Source organism: Symphodus melops (assembly GCF_947650265.1).
Source record: "Symphodus melops genome assembly, chromosome: 2".
In the NCBI taxonomy this organism is placed as follows: Eukaryota; Metazoa; Chordata; class Actinopteri; order Labriformes; family Labridae; genus Symphodus; species Symphodus melops.
In genome coordinates this window covers 29,442,181-29,460,635 of record NC_136692.1, presented here as the reverse complement: position 1 = coordinate 29,460,635, position 18,455 = coordinate 29,442,181, and the positions used below count along the sequence as shown (strand labels likewise).

General features: G+C 39.3%; 2 protein-coding genes across 2 annotated transcripts in view; both read left to right on the top strand.

The window, feature by feature from the left end:
* Window positions 1-1,507: 1,507 nt before the first annotated feature.
* The window catches only part of LOC306818671 (NACHT, LRR and PYD domains-containing protein 12-like), a 50,486-nt gene continuing 33,538 nt past the window's right edge, over window positions 1,508-18,455 (top strand). Inside the window, exons 1-9 of the mRNA XM_079336359.1 lie at window positions 1,508-1,579; window positions 3,430-3,579; window positions 4,371-4,475; window positions 4,740-4,859; window positions 5,067-5,117; window positions 6,412-6,516; window positions 6,781-6,900; window positions 8,427-8,531; window positions 8,796-8,915. Coding sequence (XP_079192485.1) covers window positions 3,449-3,579; window positions 4,371-4,475; window positions 4,740-4,859; window positions 5,067-5,117; window positions 6,412-6,516; window positions 6,781-6,900; window positions 8,427-8,531; window positions 8,796-8,915 — 857 coding nt within the window. The 5' untranslated portion in view covers window positions 1,508-1,579; window positions 3,430-3,448. The remainder of the gene's footprint in view (window positions 1,580-3,429; window positions 3,580-4,370; window positions 4,476-4,739; window positions 4,860-5,066; window positions 5,118-6,411; window positions 6,517-6,780; window positions 6,901-8,426; window positions 8,532-8,795; window positions 8,916-18,455) is intronic.
* Window positions 10,799-18,455, top strand: part of LOC306819952 (NLR family CARD domain-containing protein 3-like) — a gene marked incomplete at its 3' end in the record, with an annotated part of 65,788 nt that continues 58,131 nt past the window's right edge. The window contains exon 1 of the mRNA XM_079337578.1: window positions 10,799-10,843. The remainder of the gene's footprint in view (window positions 10,844-18,455) is intronic.

The window sequence follows — 18,455 nt, the reverse complement described above, 5'->3', positions numbered from 1 at the left end:
CAGCCAAAACTCATTTATTAAAAATAGATAGAGTTATTAACAAAGCACTGAGGATATGTGCTGGTGCAATGAGATCAACTCCAATTCAGGCATTACAGGTGGAGTTAGGAGAAGCCCCCTCAGACCTAAGAAGTGAAAAACTCATGCTATCTTATTGGAGTCGATTACATGGTAGTGATAGTTCAAATCCTGCTAAAAGTATAATAAAAGATTGTTGGGAATATCATTATTTTAAAGGTAATGGATTTGGCTGGGAAATGAAAGCAAAAGTAGAGGAATATGGGATTGAAAATAAATGCATTGCATCTCCTACTCCTATCAGTAGAGTTCCTATTTGGATGTTTCCGGCTACTGAGGTAGATTTGAGTTTGATGGACCTAAAAAGAAAATGGGGAGACAATGAGAAAAGAATACTGGTAAGTCAGTATATTAAAAATAAATATTACAATTATATAGAAATGTATACAGACGGATCTAAAGACAAAGAGGATAGGGTAGGTATAGGGATAAGCATACCATCAATAAAAATAAATATTGGTAAAAGATTACCTGATCAGTTGTCAGTGTATACGGCAGAAATGATGGCTATTGTTGTGGGACTTCAATGGGTGGAGGAGGTGAGGCCAGATAGAGTGGTGTGCTGTGTTGATTCCTTATCCGCCCTCTATAGTATCCAGAATATGAAATCAGATAGAGAAGATTTAATGTTAGAAATTCATCAAAGTTTGTTTAGACTACATAAACTTCTTATAGATGTGAGATTCTGTTGGGTACCTGCACATGTAGGAGTTAAAGGAAATGAAACAGCAGATCAAATAGCTAAAATTTCTACTGAAATTGAAGAATTTATAGATGTTCCTTTTGGTAAAGGCGAAATTAAGGCATTGATCAAAAAAGAAATGACAAAGAAATGGCAAGTCAGATGGGACAGGAATAAAAATGGGAGGAAATATTACAATTTACAGAAATCTATAAATACACAAGGAGTAAATAGGAAAAATAGAAGAGAGGAGACAATTTTAACTAAAATGAGATTTGACCATACAGGGTTGAATAACACAATGTTTTTGTTAGGTAAAAGAGAAACAGATGAATGTGAGGAATGTGGAGTCACAGAAAACGTTGAACACGTATTGTTACATTGCAAAAAATATAGAAGAATGAGGATCAGACTATATCAAAAGATAAGAGAGGTAGGAAGGAAATGGAGTATTGAGGGATTGCTTGGAACTTCAGGAGAAGGAATCAAGAAAACACAGATAGATGTGATACAATTTTTGAAAGATGTAGAGATATATAATCGCATTTAGGTCATTATTTATTTATTGTTTTGTTTTTTGTTTTTTTCATTTACTTGATATTAAATAGAGAAGTATAAAATCAAGCTACATACTCCGGTACAGTAGGTGGCGGTATACACCTCTTTAAGATATGTTTGTAGCCCGCCATTTAACTAAAAGAAGAAGAAGAAGGGGCGGGACATTGAAAGTGAAAGTGTTCAGTCAGTGAAGATTCCACCGGACGGAGTGGTGAGTGTTTGTCCGGAGGTTTTACAATTTCCTCCTGTGAGCTGAACACGGTGAGTAATGAAGTTACAATTTAGATTATAATGAACTGTGCGTGTGTGTGTGTGAGAGAGAGGAGAGTTTGTAGCAGTGAGTTGCATGTTGCTGTGCAGAAGCAGGAAATGTGGGGGATGGGACTCACTGTTAACCGCTGAACGGAGCAACACTTACTAAAAAAGAAAACATTTTGTGTCTGATAAATCTGGAGATTTTCTCCTGGTGGTTAGTGATGTGTAATGGTGCTTTGTAGGGAATCAGAAGAACAAAGTGTCATCGAGTGAGAGCTGAGTTTGTTTCCTGACTCTGCTCAGCTCTGACAGTGGGCCACGAGGTATCCAAACTTTTTTTTTTATTGTGGGCCAAAAAGGTTTTGTTCTTTAAATAATATTGTAAGGGACTTTTTGTATTTTGACCTCCACAGAAATAACGTTAAAACACAATAATTTCTTACAGTGAGAAACTATTTTGTTCTAATTTGTGAAAAAATAATATTTAGCTTTGGAGGTCAGAAAGTTTCACAAAAGAAACCCTTTAACAAAGGCAAATCAATTAATTGGAATATTTTGTTCTTTTGTATTTGTTTTTCTCAGGATCACGTCTGTAAAGTGGGTATGCTGTCTGTATTTAGCTCAGGTCACTAAACAGTTAAACAACAGTCGGCTTGTTTGCAAACATTATGTATAGATTAATTTGTATAAAATATGGAAAGCGAAGCTGTGAAAAAGAAAGTAAACTTACACTGCACTGATCATTTTCTATTTTAGTAATATCTTTCAGCCCTCGCTAACATGAAGTAAATAAAATAACTAAATAAACCATCTGATTGAGGCCTCGGGCCAAAATCTTTTGATTCTTTGATTGAAGTCAGGTGCCACAAAAAAATCCCCTCAAGGGCCACAAATGGCCCCCCGGCCACACTTTGGACACCCCTGCCATAGTTTAAACCCACTTCTAAATCTCTCTATGGTACATACTAACGTAGCCTACTAACTGAATGTAACAGAGGCCGTTTTTCTTCTGCTTGATGAGTCACTCCCAAAACATCTGGGGGGAAAATGTAAACTCTCAAATGACACGACAGTCATTCATGAAGTTTTGGGCTCTGAGTGTAAACATCAGGCTGTGATAGAGGGGTCACTTTACTGGGACAGACATGCGCAGTCAGCACCGTTTGACCCCAGTCAGGCAGACACCATCAGATCCAACGTGTCTATGGATCCTGATCCAAACAACGATCAGCATAAACCCCTCCTCTCCATCGGAATGACATTTCTTTACAAATGAGCCTGAACAGACTGAACATGCTGACCCGATGATCAGTCGGTTCTGATTCACATGTTTACATGCAGCATTTTTATTCCGATCTAGGGTCACAAGGATTCCAGGATTTTTCATAGTTGGAAACTTTTTACAGGAGTTAACAAGAATTTATGGGAATAAACATAAATAAACTGGGAATTTACTAAATGAACTGTGTGTGTTTCCTGAACAGGAAACTTAAATATAGTTGGAGAAAATGTATTTTAGATGATTTCTAGAACCCTGGACAACACTTTGAGCCCAGAGCACTATAGAAACATGTTAGCCCATGGACTACATAAAGGGAAGTAAGTTTTGATGATATTATGATAATTATATTATTTTGTATGGATGTTTGCTGAGGACAAAACAAAACGTTTGTATCTACGCGTGGATATGAGACAGGTTGATTAAATTACGCTCAATTTCCAGTTATTTCCCACAGAAATTAAAATTCCAAAGCTTAACTTTTCACCCTTTGTAACCCTCTTCTGATCAGGCTTTTATTCTGATTGTTTGTGTCCATGTGAACACAGCCAGTGAGTGTTTCTGTTTCTCCTCTCAGACTGACTTCAGATCCGAACATGAGTGTGTCTTCAGAGGAAATGGAGGACGGAGAAGAGTCTCCTGTACCCAGCTGTCTGTCTCTGAAGAGTGATCGCTCCATAGCTCAACCTCTAAACTTCAGTGAAGAAGCTGGACCCTCAGACTCAAAGTAAGTCTTCTTACTAACTCATTCTCCTTAATCTCTGTCAAGTGATCAGTCCAAATATGACCCTGACATAAACTTCAGAAATAAACCTTTCCCTTCACACATAAAGTAAGTGTCCTGACAACAGAAACCTTCTCATCATCTCCAGCTGTAGCCCTTTTTTTTATATTTACAGCTTTGTAATCAGAGAGTTGATCAAAGATTCACAGAAATAAAGGACCGTTTATAATAATAAAATTATAATTATAAGTCAAATCAATATTCAAACCAAACGCAGATTGTCTCCACATTTCTCCTCCAACAGATCGTTAGTTTTTATGAACGCTCAGATGAGCGAGTCGTTTTCTCATCTCCTTTCCTAAAGGATGGTCCAGTGTTTCCTAAAGGAGGTTAAAAAGGAAGCATTGACCCACCTTTCCATAGCTTTTAGAGAATTCAAATCGCTCTTTTAATCGCCGCCACTTAAACGCTTCCTGGTCATTTCACTCAATTAGGAACCTTCCTGACAGAAAAAGACAATTTGAACAAACCCACAGACAGGAAGAAGCTCTAAAGACACAAGACACGGGGAAAAACTACAACATAAAACAGGAAACACTGACGACTAAACACAGGAAACAGAAAACCTTTAACCAGGAAGAAGAAGATAAACACAACATGAGTGTGCATGTTGGCCATTAAAAAAACAAGAACATCACCTCGTCTGGGTGCCCAGACTTGTGATTTTTGTTTTGCTGTGGTATCTAAAGAGGTATTCATGTGATGGAAATATAACACAAGGTTTGTTATTGCAGACAGAGAGCAGAGTCTCCTGTACCCAGCTGTCTGTCTATGAAGAGTGATCTGTCCAAAGAAGATCCTCTAAATTTCCGGAAAGAATCTGGACCCTCAGACACAAAGTAAGTCTTCATACTAACTTATTCTCCTTGTAGTCACCTAACTCACTCACCTTGTAAATCTAATCTCTGAAGAATGATCGGTCCAAATATGACTTTGATGTAAACATCAGAAATAAACCTTTCCCTTCATACATAAAGTAAGACTCCTGTCAACAGAAACCTTCTCATCATCTCCAGCTGTAGCCCTTTTTTATATGTACAGCTTTGTAATCAAAGTGTTGATCAAAGATTCACAGAAATATAAAACTTGTTGGTTCTTTGCAGATTTGAGTGGAGCAGACAGAGAGCAGAGTCTCCTGTACCCAGCTGTCTGTCTATGAAGAGTGATCTGTCCAAAGATGATCCTCTAAATTTCCGGAAAGAATCTGGACCCTCAGACACAAAGTAAGAAAACGTATCGAGTCATTTTCGCTTCAGATTTCATTTCTATTCAAAGCCATCTTTATTTCCTGTTTATCAAATGTTTTAGTATTTGTGTCAGTATCTCGTGTTGATCAGATAAACAAAGGAGGTGGACCTAATATCAGAAACCAAAAATAGTTAATTTAACAAAAAAGGCAAAAGTGAAAAACGAGCTACTTCTTCAAACAGGGAGAAACACAAACGTCAGGGAGCCAGAGAGCAGATGAACCAGGAGCACGGGTAGGTAGGACAATGAACCGACCCAGAAGGGACAAAACACAACATACAAGGGGCGATCAAACATAGGTGAGAGAGACAAGACACAGGTGAAGACAAAGAGGGCGATCAAAGGTGGAGGGAAACACACGGGGGGCGTTCAGATTGTCCGTCCTATCTCCTTTCACTATCCTCTTTACCTTAACCCTGTGAAAACATCACAGGGTTGAAGAACGGTGTTAGGAGGATTCATTAAGGACAATCAGACCACTGTTCCACTCGGTGACGTACTGATAATGTGACGGCGGTGGAGGGTAGTGACGCACGGCTGCCGTGGTGAAACTACAATGTTCAGAAAATGGACCAATAAAAATCTTTCTTTCTTTTTACCGGTGAAATATTCCTAATAACCACGAGGTGTGAATCTAAATAAAAGGAATATAAACTACCAGGATACTTCACATTGATGGTTTACAAAATCAGCATCACCTTCAGAGTTCACCTCTGGGTTTAAGATCAAAGTTGTTCAATTATTGAAGTCATAACTTCCATGATCTGCATCCCTTTTCCTTTTTTATTTCAATATCTCGTATTAAATCAACATCAAACAACTAAACTAAACGTGATACAAGAATGTATAAAAGCAACGCTCACCTTCTTCACACACCAAATAAAAAAATTATAATTATAAGTCAAATCAATATTCAAACCAAACGCAGATTGTCTCCACATTTCTCCTCCAACAGATCGTTAGTTTTTATGAACGCTCAGATGAGCGAGTCGTTTTCTCATCTCCTTTCCTAAAGGATGGTCCAGTGTTTCCTAAAGGAGGTTAAAAAGGAAGCATTGACCCACCTTTCCATAGCTTTTAGAGAATTCAAATCGCTCTTTTAATCGCCGCCACTTAAACGCTTCCTGGTCATTTCACTCAATTAGGAACCTTCCTGACAGAAAAAGACAATTTGGACAAACCCACAGACAGGAAGAAGCTCTAAAGACACAAGACACGGGGAAAAACTACAACATAAAACAGGAAACACTGACGACTAAACACAGGAAACAGAAAACCTTGAACCAGGAAGAAGAAGATAAACACAACATGAGTGATGAACAATAAAAAAATAAAACAGGAAGTGAATTCTTGGCACTGAAATGAACCAAATCTGATCTTTTCTGTATCACCACTGTGTGCATGTTGGTCATTAAAAAAACAAGAACATGACCTCGTCTAGGTGCCCAGACTTGTGATTTTTGTTTGCTGTGGTATCTAAAGAGGTATTCATGTGATGGAAATATAACACAAGGTTTGTTATTGCAGACAGAGAGCAGAGTCTCCTGTACCCAGCTGTTTGTCTCTGAAGAGTGATCGGTCCAAAGATGATCCTCTAAATTTCCGGAAAGAATCTGGACCCTCAGACACAAAGTAAGTCTTCATACTAACTTATTCTCCTTGTAGTCACCTAACTCACTCACCTTGTAAATCTAATCTCTGAAGAATGATCGGTCCAAATATGACTTTGATGTAAACATCAGAAATAAACCTTTCCCTTCATACATAAAGTAAGACTCCTGTCAACAGAAACCTTCTCATCATCTCCAGCTGTAGCCCTTTTTTATATGTACAGCTTTGTAATCAAAGTGTTGATCAAAGATTCACAGAAATATAAAACTTGTTGGTTCTTTGCAGATTTGAGTGGAGCAGACAGAGAGCAGAGTCTCCTGTACCCAGCTGTCTGTCTATGAAGACTGATCTGTCCAAAGAGGAATCTGTAAATTTCCGGAAAGAATCTGGACCCTCAGACACAAAGTAAGAAAACGTATCGAGTCATTTTCGCTTCAGATTTCATTTCTATTCAAAGCCATCTTTATTTCCTGTTTATCAAATGTTTTAGTATTTGTGTCAGTATCTCGTGTTGATCAGATAAACAAAGGAGGTGGACCTAATATCAGAAACCAAAAACAGTTCATTTAACAAAAAAGGCAAAAGTGAAAAACGAGCTACTTCTTCAAACAAGGAGAAACACAAACGTCAGGGAGCCAGAGAGCAGATGAACCAGGAGCACGGGTAGGTAGGACAATGAACCGACCCAGAAGGGACAAAACACAACATACAAGGGGCGATCAAACATAGGTGAGAGAGACAAGACACAGGTGAAGACAAAGAGGGCGATCAAAGGTGGAGGGAAACACACGGGGGGCGTTCAGATTGTCCGTCCTATCTCCTTTCACTATCCTCTTTACCTTAACCCTGTGAAAACATCACAGGGTTGAAGAACGGTGTTAGGAGGATTCATTAAGGACAATCAGACCACTTTTCCACTCGGTGACGTACTGATAATGTGACGGCGGTGGAGGGTAGTGACGCACGGCTGCCGTGGTGAAACTACAATGTTCAGAAAATGGACCAATAAAAATCTTTCTTTCTTTTTACCAGTGAAATATTCCTAATAACCACGAGGTGTGAATCTAAATAAAAGGAATATAAACTACCAGGATACTTCACATTGATGGTTTACAAAATCAGCATCACCTTCAGAGTTCACCTCTGGGTTTAAGATCAAAGTTGTTCAATTATTGAAGTCATAACTTCCATGATCTGCATCCCTTTTCCTTTTTTATTTCAATATCTCGTATTAAATCAACATCAAACAACTAAACTAAACGTGATACAAGAATGTATAAAAGCAACGCTCACCTTCTTCACACACCAAATAAAAAAATAATAATTATAAGTCAAATCAATATTCAAACCAAACGCAGATCGTCTCCACATTTCTCCTCCAACAGATCGTTAGTTTTTATGAACGCTCAGATGAGCGAGTCGTTTTCTCATCTCCTTTCCTAAAGGATGGTCCAGTGTTTCCTAAAGGAGGTCCATAGCTTTTAGAGAATTCAAATCGCTCTTTTAATCGCCGCCACTTAAACGCTTCCTGGTCATTTCACTCAATTAGGAACCTTCCTGACAGAAAAAGACAATCTGAACAAACCCACAGACAGGAAGAAGCTCTAAAGACACAAGACACGGGGAAAAACTACAACATAAAACAGGAAACACTGACGACTAAACACAGGAAACAGAAAACCTTGAACCAGGAAGAAGAAGATAAACACAACATGAGTGATGAACAATAAAAAAATAAAACAGGAAGTGAATTCTTGGCACTGAAATGAACCAAATCTGATCTTTTCTGTATCACCACTGTGTGCCTGTTGGTCATTAAAAAAACAAGAACATGACCTCGTCTAGGTGCCCAGACTTGTGATTTTTGTTTGCTGTGGTATCTAAAGAGGTATTCATGTGATGGAAATATAACACAAGGTTTGTTATTGCAGACAGAGAGCAGAGTCTCCTGTACCCAGCTGTTTGTCTCTGAAGAGTGATCTGTCCAAAGATGATCCTCTAAATTTCCGGAAAGAATCTGGACGCTCAGACACAAAGTAAGTCTTCATACTAACTTATTCTCCTTGTAGTCACCTAACTCACTCACCTTGTAAATCTAATCTCTGAAGAATGATCGGTCCAAATATGACTTTGATGTAAACATCAGAAATAAACCTTTCCCTTCATACATAAAGTAAGACTCCTGTCAACAGAAACCTTCTCATCATCTCCAGCTGGAGCCCTTTTTTATATGTACAGCTTTGTAATCAAAGTGTTGATCAAAGATTCACAGAAATATAAAACTTGTTGGTTCTTTGCAGATTTGAGTGGAGCAGACAGAGAGCAGAGTCTCCTGTACCCAGCTGTCTGTCTATGAAGAGTGATCTGTCCAAAGAGGAATCTGTAAATTTCCGGAAAGAATCTGGACCCTCAGACACAAAGTAAGAAAACGTATCGAGTCATTTTCGCTTCAGATTTCATTTCTATTCAAAGCCATCTTTATTTCCTGTTTATCAAATGTTTTAGTATTTGTGTCAGTATCTCGTGTTGATCAGATAAACAAAGGAGGTGGACCTAATATCAGAAACCAAAAATAGTTAATTTAACAAAAAAGGCAAAAGTGAAAAACGAGCTACTTCTTCAAACAGGGAGAAACACAAACGTCAGGGAGCCAGAGAGCAGATGAACCAGGAGCACGGGTAGGTAGGACAATGAACCGACCCAGAAGGGACAAAACACAACATACAAGGGGCGATCAAACATAGGTGAGAGAGACAAGACACAGGTGAAGACAAAGAGGGCGATCAAAGGTGGAGGGAAACACACGGGGGGCGTTCAGATTGTCCGTCCTATCTCCTTTCACTATCCTCTTTACCTTAACCCTGTGAAAACATCACAGGGTTGAAGAACGGTGTTAGGAGGATTCATTAAGGACAATCAGACCACTTTTCCACTCGGTGACGTACTGATAATGTGACGGCGGTGGAGGGTAGTGACGCACGGCTGCCGTGGTGAAACTACAATGTTCAGAAAATGGACCAATAAAAATCTTTCTTTCTTTTTACCGGTGAAATATTCCTAATAACCACGAGGTGTGAATCTAAATAAAAGGAATATAAACTACCAGGATACTTCACATTGATGGTTTACAAAATCAGCATCACCTTCAGAGTTCACCTCTGGGTTTAAGATCAAAGTTGTTCAATTATTGAAGTCATAACTTCCATGATCTGCATCCCTTTTCCTTTTTTATTTCAATGTCTCGTATTAAATCAACATCAAACAACTAAACTAAACGTGATACAAGAATGTATAAAAGCAACGCTCACCTTCTTCACACACCAAATAAAAAAATTATAATTATAAGTCAAATCAATATTCAAACCAAACGCAGATTGTCTCCACATTTCTCCTCCAACAGATCGTTAGTTTTTATGAACGCTCAGATGAACGAGTTGTTTTGAAAGTGCACTTTCTCATCTCCTTTCCTAAAGGATGGTCCAGTGTTTCCTAAAGGAGGTTAAAAAGGAAGCATTGACCCACCTTTCCATAGCTTTTAGAGAATTCAAATCGCTCTTTTAATCGCCGCCACTTAAACGCTTCCTGGTCATTTCACTCAATTAGGAACCTTCCTGACAGAAAAAGACAATTTGGACAAACCCACAGACAGGAAGAAGCTCTAAAGACACAAGACACGGGGAAAAACTACAACATAAAACAGGAAACACTGACGACTAAACACAGGAAACAGAAAACCTTTAACCAGGAAGAAGAAGATAAAATACACAACATGAGTGTGCATGTTGGTCATTAAAAAAACAAGAACATGACCTCGTCTAGGTGTCCAGACTTGTGATTTTTGTTTGCTGTGGTATCTAAAGAGGTATTCATGTGATGGAAATATAACACAAGGTTTGTTATTGCAGACAGAGAGCAGAGTCTCCTGTACCCAGCTGTTTGTCTCTGAAGAGTGATCGGTCCAAAGAAGACTTGATACTCTTCCATAAAGAAGCTGGACGCTCAGACACAAAGTAAGTCTTCTTACTAACTTATTCTCCTTGTAGTCACCTAACTCACTCACCTTGTAAATCTAATCTCTGAAGAATGATCGGTCCAAATATGACTTTGATGTAAACATCAGAAATAAACCTTTCCCTTCATACATAAAGTAAGACTCCTGTCAACAGAAACCTTCTCATCATCTTCAGCTGTAGCCCTTTTTTATATGTACAGCTTTGTAATCAAAGTGTTGATCAAAGATTCACAGAAATATAAAACTTGTTGGTTCTTTGCAGATGTGAGTCGAGCAGACAGAGAGCAGAGTCTCCTGTACCCAGCTGTCTGTCTCTGAAGAGTGATCGGTCCAGACGTGAACCTCTAAACTTCAGTAAAGAAGCTGGACGCTCAGACACGAAGTAAGTCTTCTTACTAACTCATTCTCACTTCAGATGTTTCCTTGTAGGGTCGGTCAGACACCTTGTAAATCTGTAATCTAAGAGGACTCTTACAAACCTTTGAACCTGCAACACGCAGGAGAGCGAGTGTTACCATCTTCACTGCCCTGGGAGCATTTTAAACAAACAAAACAGATATTTTTGTCTGCTTTTTAGCTGGGCCTTGTGCACCATGATACTACTGATCCAACACAGTGTAATTCAAAATGTTTCACCATGTCTCACCTGAGTTCAAAGGTGGACAAACCAAAGCTCATCTGTCTGAAGTGAAACAGTTAATGACAGGATGAGACTCTTTGATTTTCTGACTGTGAAGAAGCTGCACATGATGTTCAGTCTGACTGAATCAAATGAATCCAAACAGAAGAAAGAAGGCGTTACCTGCTCTCTGGGATCTTCTGACTGTTCAGATTGTGTTTGATAAATCTTCATATTTTCTATCAGTCAACCATCAGTTTAGATCTAAAGACATGTCTTCACAGGAGGACGAAGAGGACTCATGTTAGAGAGGAGCAGACGTCCTGTCCTGGGTGTCAGGATGTCCTGAAGGATCCAGTCTCTGCCAGCTGTGGACACTGGTTCTGCAGACAGTGCATCACTTCATACTGGGACCAGTCTGGTTCACCAGGACACTCGTCCTGTCCTCAGTGTGGAAAAAGATCCAGACCAGGACTTGGACTGCAGACAGTCAGTCAGAGCAGCACTGAACAAAGTAAGACTGTACACCTTTGTGCTTCTGTGATCTCCTCCTAAAACACGACTTTTATTGGTCAAAAGTCTAGAAATTAAAACTCTTTTTACTTCTTTTACAAAAACATCTGAAAACAGTAATCAGATTCTGTCATTCTCTCTTTCAGTAGATCAGCAGGAGGTTTTAGATCAACATAAGGTCAGTCTGAGGACGAGATGTGAACGTGTGACTGAAGGAAGTGATGAAACAGGAAGAAGAATCCACCTCAACAGGATCTACACTGAGCTCTTCATCACAGAGGGACAGAGTGAAGAGGCGAACACCCAACATGAGGTGAGACAGATTGAGACAGACTCTAAAAAGAAGAAGACCATCCATGAGACTCCAATCAAGTGCCAGGACATCTTTAAAGCCTTACCCGACCAACAGGAACCAAAGACAGGAGCTCAACCCGACCAACAGGAACCAAACACAGAAACTCAACCCGACCAACAGGAACCCATCAGAGTGGTTCTGACAAACGGCGTGGCTGGTGTTGGAAAAACCTTCTCAGTGCAGAAGTTCACTCTGGACTGGGCCGAGGGCTCAGAGAACCAAGACATCAGTCTGGTGATCCTGCTTTCATTCAGGGAGCTGAACTTGGTCAGAGATAAGCGTTACAGTCTTCTTGAGCTGATCCGTGTTTTCCATCCAACATTACAGAAGGTGGCAGCAGAGACGCTCGCTGTCTGTAAACTGTTGTTCATCTTTGACGGCCTGGATGAAAGCAGACTGTCATTGGACTTCACAAACAGGGAGGTTGTGTCTGATGTCACACAGAAGTCATCGTTAAACACACTGTTCACAAACCTCATCAAGGGGAATCTGCTCCCCTCAGCTCTCATCTGGATCACTTCTCGACCTGCAGCAGCCAATCAGATCCCTCCTTCATGTGTTGACAGGGTAACAGAAGTACGAGGCTTCACTGACGCCCAGAAGGAGGAGTACTTCAGGAGGAGGTTCAGTGATGAAGATCTGTCCAGCAGAATCATCTCACACATCCAGACATCCAGGAGCCTCCACATTATGTGTCTGATCCCGGTCTTCTGCTGGATCACTGCTACAGTTCTGGAGCACATGATGAGCACAGAGCAGAGAGGAGAGCTGCCCAAGACCCTGACTGACATGTACTCACACTTCCTGCTGGTTCAGACAAAGAGGAAGAAGAACAAGTATGGTGAGGGACATCAGATGAGTCCAGATGAGCTGACAGAGGCCGACAGGGAAGTTCTTCTGAAGCTGGGAAGGCTGGCGTTTGAACATCTGGAGGACGGAAACATCATGTTCTACCAAGAAGACCTGGAGCGGTGTGGTCTGGATGTCACAGAGGCCTCGGTGTACTCAGGAGTTTGTACAGAGATCTTCAAAACAGAGTGTGTGATGTTCCAGAAAACAGTCTACTGCTTTGTTCATCTGAGCGTTCAGGAGTTTCTGGCTGCAGTCTACATGTTCCACTGTTTCACCAACAGGAACACAACAGTACTGAAGGATTTTCTAGGAGAAACACAAGTAGATTCACCTCTTGATGTTCTCCTAAAGGGAGCAATGGAGAAATCCCTGAAAAGTAAGAATGGTCATCTGGACCTGTTTGTTCGCTTCCTTCATGGTCTTTCTCTGAAGTCAAACCAGAGACTCTTAGGAGGCCTGCTGGGTCAGACACACAACAGTCCAGAGATGATCCAGAGAGTCACCAACAACCTGAAGAAGAAGAACACCAAAATCTCTCCTGACAGAAGCATCAACATCTTCCACTGTCTGACGGAGATGAAGGACCTCACAGTCCATCAGGAGATCCAAGAGTTCCTGAAGTCAGAGAACAAATCAAAGAAAAAACTCTCTGAGATCCACTGCTCTGCTCTGGCCTACATGCTGCAGATGTCCGAGGAGGTTCTGGATGAGTTGGACCTGAACAAGTACAAGGCATTAGAACAGGGACGACGGAGACTGATTCCAGCTGTGAGGAACTGCAGGAAGGCAAAGTAAGTCCAGATGTGATGATCATCATAAATCAGTGTCATGTACTAATTTACTTATTTTAATATAAACTAAACATAATCCTCTCTGTTCACCAAATAGTGTTCCTCTGTTAATGTTTAGGAGGAAGAGTCAGTCGTAGTTTTTTAGTTTTTTGTCCTGACTTCAAAACTTGATTTGATAGTTTTTTGAACACATTCAGGAGGAAAATCCCAAAGAAGTGACTGAGATGTCTGATGGTGTTAATCCCTGAAAAGAGAGATATCAGAGGCTGTGAGCGCCCCCTTCCAGCCTCTGCAGGCATTACCAATAAATCATGAGCTTCATAACTTAAAGTCTCAGCAGGTAGATCACAGATAAACTGTTCTTACAGGAGATCATTAACTTCACTACATTTTATTCTTTGCTGACTTGTTTGATTTCTGGATCATTCTGCAGCAGTCTCTGTATTTTCCTTTTTATAGAAGTGAACCAGACAGCACGAGAATGAGATCCTTCTTCATACTAAATTAAACTTCATTTGTTTCACTTCATCTGCAACATTTAGAAAATGATGGAAAGATGTAAAATGTGCAGGTTTGAAAACGAGTGAAGAGACTTTCAGTTTTGTGTCAGTGACAGATTCCACTGATGTGTAAAGTTAAGACCAAACAGGACAAACTGTTTAATCATCAAATGTTAGACGTAAATATCAAACACTTCTTTTATAAGTGATATTTCTCTATTTCATGTGTCACTACAGACTTTCTAACTGTGGACTCTCAGAGACTCACTGTGGCGTCGTGGCCTCAGCTCTGAAGTCCAACCCCTCCCATCTCAGAGAGCTGGACCTGAGTCAGAACTACCTGCAGGATTCAGGAGTGAAGCTGCTGTGTGAGGGACTGCAGAGTCCAAACTGCAGACTGGAGACTCTGAGGTCAGATCACTGACTGTAATATAGATATGAATATAATAGAAACTGTTTGAATGTATTGAAGGTTAGCAGCTTGAGATGCAACATCTAATCTCTAAGGGGTCCTAACACAAATATAAAGTCATACATAAACATCCAAACCAGCATTACTCAACAGACACACTTACAATCACACAAACACAGACAGACGTACAGTATAAAGAGCAACAACAGAGCATTTCATATTTGGGTTTTTTGTAAACTGAAAGTTTGAGACAAACAAAAACAAAAACAAGTTGTTTTTATTGGTATTCTATCATTAACATTTATTTATTTAATTCCAACCCACATCCTTAAATCGATGGTGCTCAGTATTGGTAGTTATATTTTCAGTCTTATCCTGAATTAAAATCTGAGCAAATTATTTTATGAAGAGAATTTATTGCAGGTTTTTCTACATTACAAGTTGTCAAATTTTATCAAATCTTTTAATCGCATATTTTTGTTCATCCTGGCACATTTATAGATCTTTCTTTAAACATTAAAGAATTCATTCATTATAAAAAATAACAATAAAGAAACGAGGAAAAGGTATGAAGAGAAAAACAATTAAATTAAGATTAAAGCCCTGTGTCCATGTAACAGTTTTTTTAATACCAGTGTCTTTCTTCAGTTGTTTTCAATGGGTAGATGTGTTTGCAGCAGAAAGCGACCGCCTTGATGAAAAGTGCAGCGTCTTTTCAACAAGCGCTCTGCCATTGTTGTGCAGCTGCTTCAAACGGCTCAAGTTAAAAATCTTTTAAAGTTTCAGAAAGGCGCTGCTGACGTCACCAGCGCTTTTTAAATGAACCAATCACAAGATAGAATGCCCGTTAGTCGTAATGTTGACAACAAAAACAATCTTGGCTGTTTCAGATTAAAATCTAATTAATCTTAGTCAGCCTAAAATATGACTGGAACCGGGCTTCACCGGGCTTGTTCATTCTCTATTCCTGGTGGAGCGAAACAAAGTATTTATTTTATTTTTCTTTAATCTTTTATTTAAGCAGGTTGGTCTCATTGAGATTAAGAACCTCTTTTTCACAGGAGACCTGGCCGAGACAATCAGCAGAAAAATCACAAAGTTACAGATACAAAAGGAGACAAAGTACAATTTACAAAACACAATATTTAGCATTATAATCGATCCATCTATGAGTCAAATCTGAGAGTCAGAAGCTCAAGCAGTCAAACTAAAACCATCGACATCCTGTAGAATCTGTTTCCAGGTCTTTCATTTCAGATTTAAAAACAGACTCCATTCTGCAACAGATTCCAGTCTGAGGGTGCAGAAAACTTAAAAAAACCTTTTCCCACTTTCTGTTTGTGCGTTTGTAACAGAGAGCATGAAAAGCTCCTGAGAACACAAAGAAGACTGTTCAGTACTTTTCTGTGTGATAAAAACACAGAGATAGTGAGGAAGCAGAAGCAGAATTGTCTCAAACTATTAATAAAGTTGTATCAGTGTAAGATTTAGTGAATACACAATCAGAATGATCCTCTAATCATTTAGAGAAAACTTGATTCATCAGGACAAAGTGATGTTGAGATACTCATCACAACCTGAACACATGTGACTGGATTATACATTGTTTTTATTCTTCTTTTATTCTTTATTCAGATTGAGGGGCTGCAGTTTGTCAAAGATCAGCTGTTCTTCTCTGGCCTCAGCTCTGAAGTCCAACGCCTCCCATCTCAGAGAGCTGGACCTGAGAGACAACAACAACCTGCAGGATTCAGGAGTGAAGCTGCTGTGTGATTATCTGCAGAGTCCAAACTGCAGACTGGAGACTCTGAGGTCAGATCATTGACTGTGTCATTCATTTGAATCATTTCAATCCACGTCTTCCATTCTTGCACATTTCAGGATTTATATATTTTTTCGAATATGAACTGGATGAAGCCGTTTCTGTCAATATTTTTATTCTTCTCCTGAACAAATCCCCAAAACCTTCCAAACACGGGACAAGAGTCAAAGATATTCTGATGATTGTCTTCCTGATCCCCACACTTCCTCCAGCAGTCACTACTTCCTGATCAAATGTATTTTGAGGAGATTTTTGGCCTCATAAAAACCCTCACGTTCATTTCAGTCAAATTCTCTCCAATATTTAGTTTGTGTTGTCTGAGTTTATTTCTGTTTCCCATCTCTCTTTGATTTTGTCTTCAATTGTGTTTGTTTAGATTTTATACACTTTTTTTGGTGGATCGTGGGTGTTGCCATTTTGTAGAACAAATATCATAAAGCGTGAGTGCAGGACAACATCGACACCTTCAGCTGCAGAAAAATATAGAAACAAAGGCAAGAGAAGCTTCAGGTTTAACAGGAGACATCAGAACTGAATCAGAGGAGGGACATACCCACAGATTTCTCTCTTCTGTGTTCATGAAGGCTATGATATAAAAAAGGTCAACAATTACACTTTAGAGAGGGGGGTGTATACATCGCCATGGAAACAGTAATGTGACTTGCTAAAAATCAATGTTTCTCTTTTTAATAAATTTAAGTGTTTTGTTTTCAAGACGGCTCGGTCTTAAAAGAGAAACTAAAAGGACAACACTTCAAAATGGTTTTATTATCGTGTTTGAACATTTTCAGGATTCAGCACCCAGTTGTTTGATGTTAAAATGAGGTGAGAGTGTTTTTTCTCACATTAGCTTTTAAAAGAGCCATAACTAGTCACAAAAGAGCCACATGTTGAGTATCACTGATTTAGAGTTTAGATTGAGTTTTTAAAACGTTTCTATATCCTGTCAAAGTTTTCCAGATTTAGGAATCATCTTCATGCAGAGATTTCTGATAATGTGGAGAAAAGTTTCAAACTCTTCATGAAGATTAAAAACAAGGTGCACATGAAGCCTCTGGTTTCCTCTGGTTCTGTTAAGAAGTGAAATCATGAAGACTTGTGATTCAATAACATCTGATTTGATAAATGTAGTAACATCACAGAGCTGACTCAGATCAGCATTCTGTTCTTCATCTGTGCTCATGAACAGCTGGATGAATGTTGAGCTGACATTTGGAGGATTTAGATTTAGTGAATACACAATCAGAAATGATCCTCTCATCCAGTTGTTCCCAACTTTTTCTAAATCTCTACCCACTTTTAAGTCTCAAAAATGTTTGCAGCCCACCTCCGACCCCATAAACACAGAGGACATATAATGTATGCTCAGAGAACTGGTTTATTTAAGATTGAACATAAAGGACCGAACTGAATACAGGAGAAACATGTCTGAAGCTCCACAGTCACTAACACACACACACACACACACACACACACACACACACACACACACACACACACACACACACTCACACAGACACACAGACACACACACAAATGAAAAGAAAGCGGCTGTCTGTAACAGGCTAATTAACAAATGATTCATTTATAACGGCATCCTTCAACAATGGAGAAATGCATTCTCATATATAACAATTTGACCTCCAATATCAGATCCACATAAAATCCAAATATCAAAAGAAGTTGATTAAATAGATAGGCTCAAAAAAAAAAACACAAACCTTTTCATATCCTTTTACATGTTACTGAGTTTTAAAATTTAAAACATTATTCTGTTTATTTTTATTTTTATATAATTACATCTCCCCCCACAAAAATCATACTATTTTTTAAATTAATTGGCGACCCACTTGCAATACCTTCAGGCCCACCAGGGGGCCGCGGCCCACAGATTGGGAATCACTGATCTAATCATTTAGAGAAAACTTGATTCATCAGAACAAAGTGATGTTGAGATGCTCATCACAACCTGAACACACGTGACTGGATTATACATTATTTTTATTCTTCTTTTATTCTTTATTCAGATTGACACACTGCAGTTTGTCAGAGATCAGCTGTTCTTCTCTGGCCTCAGCTCTGAC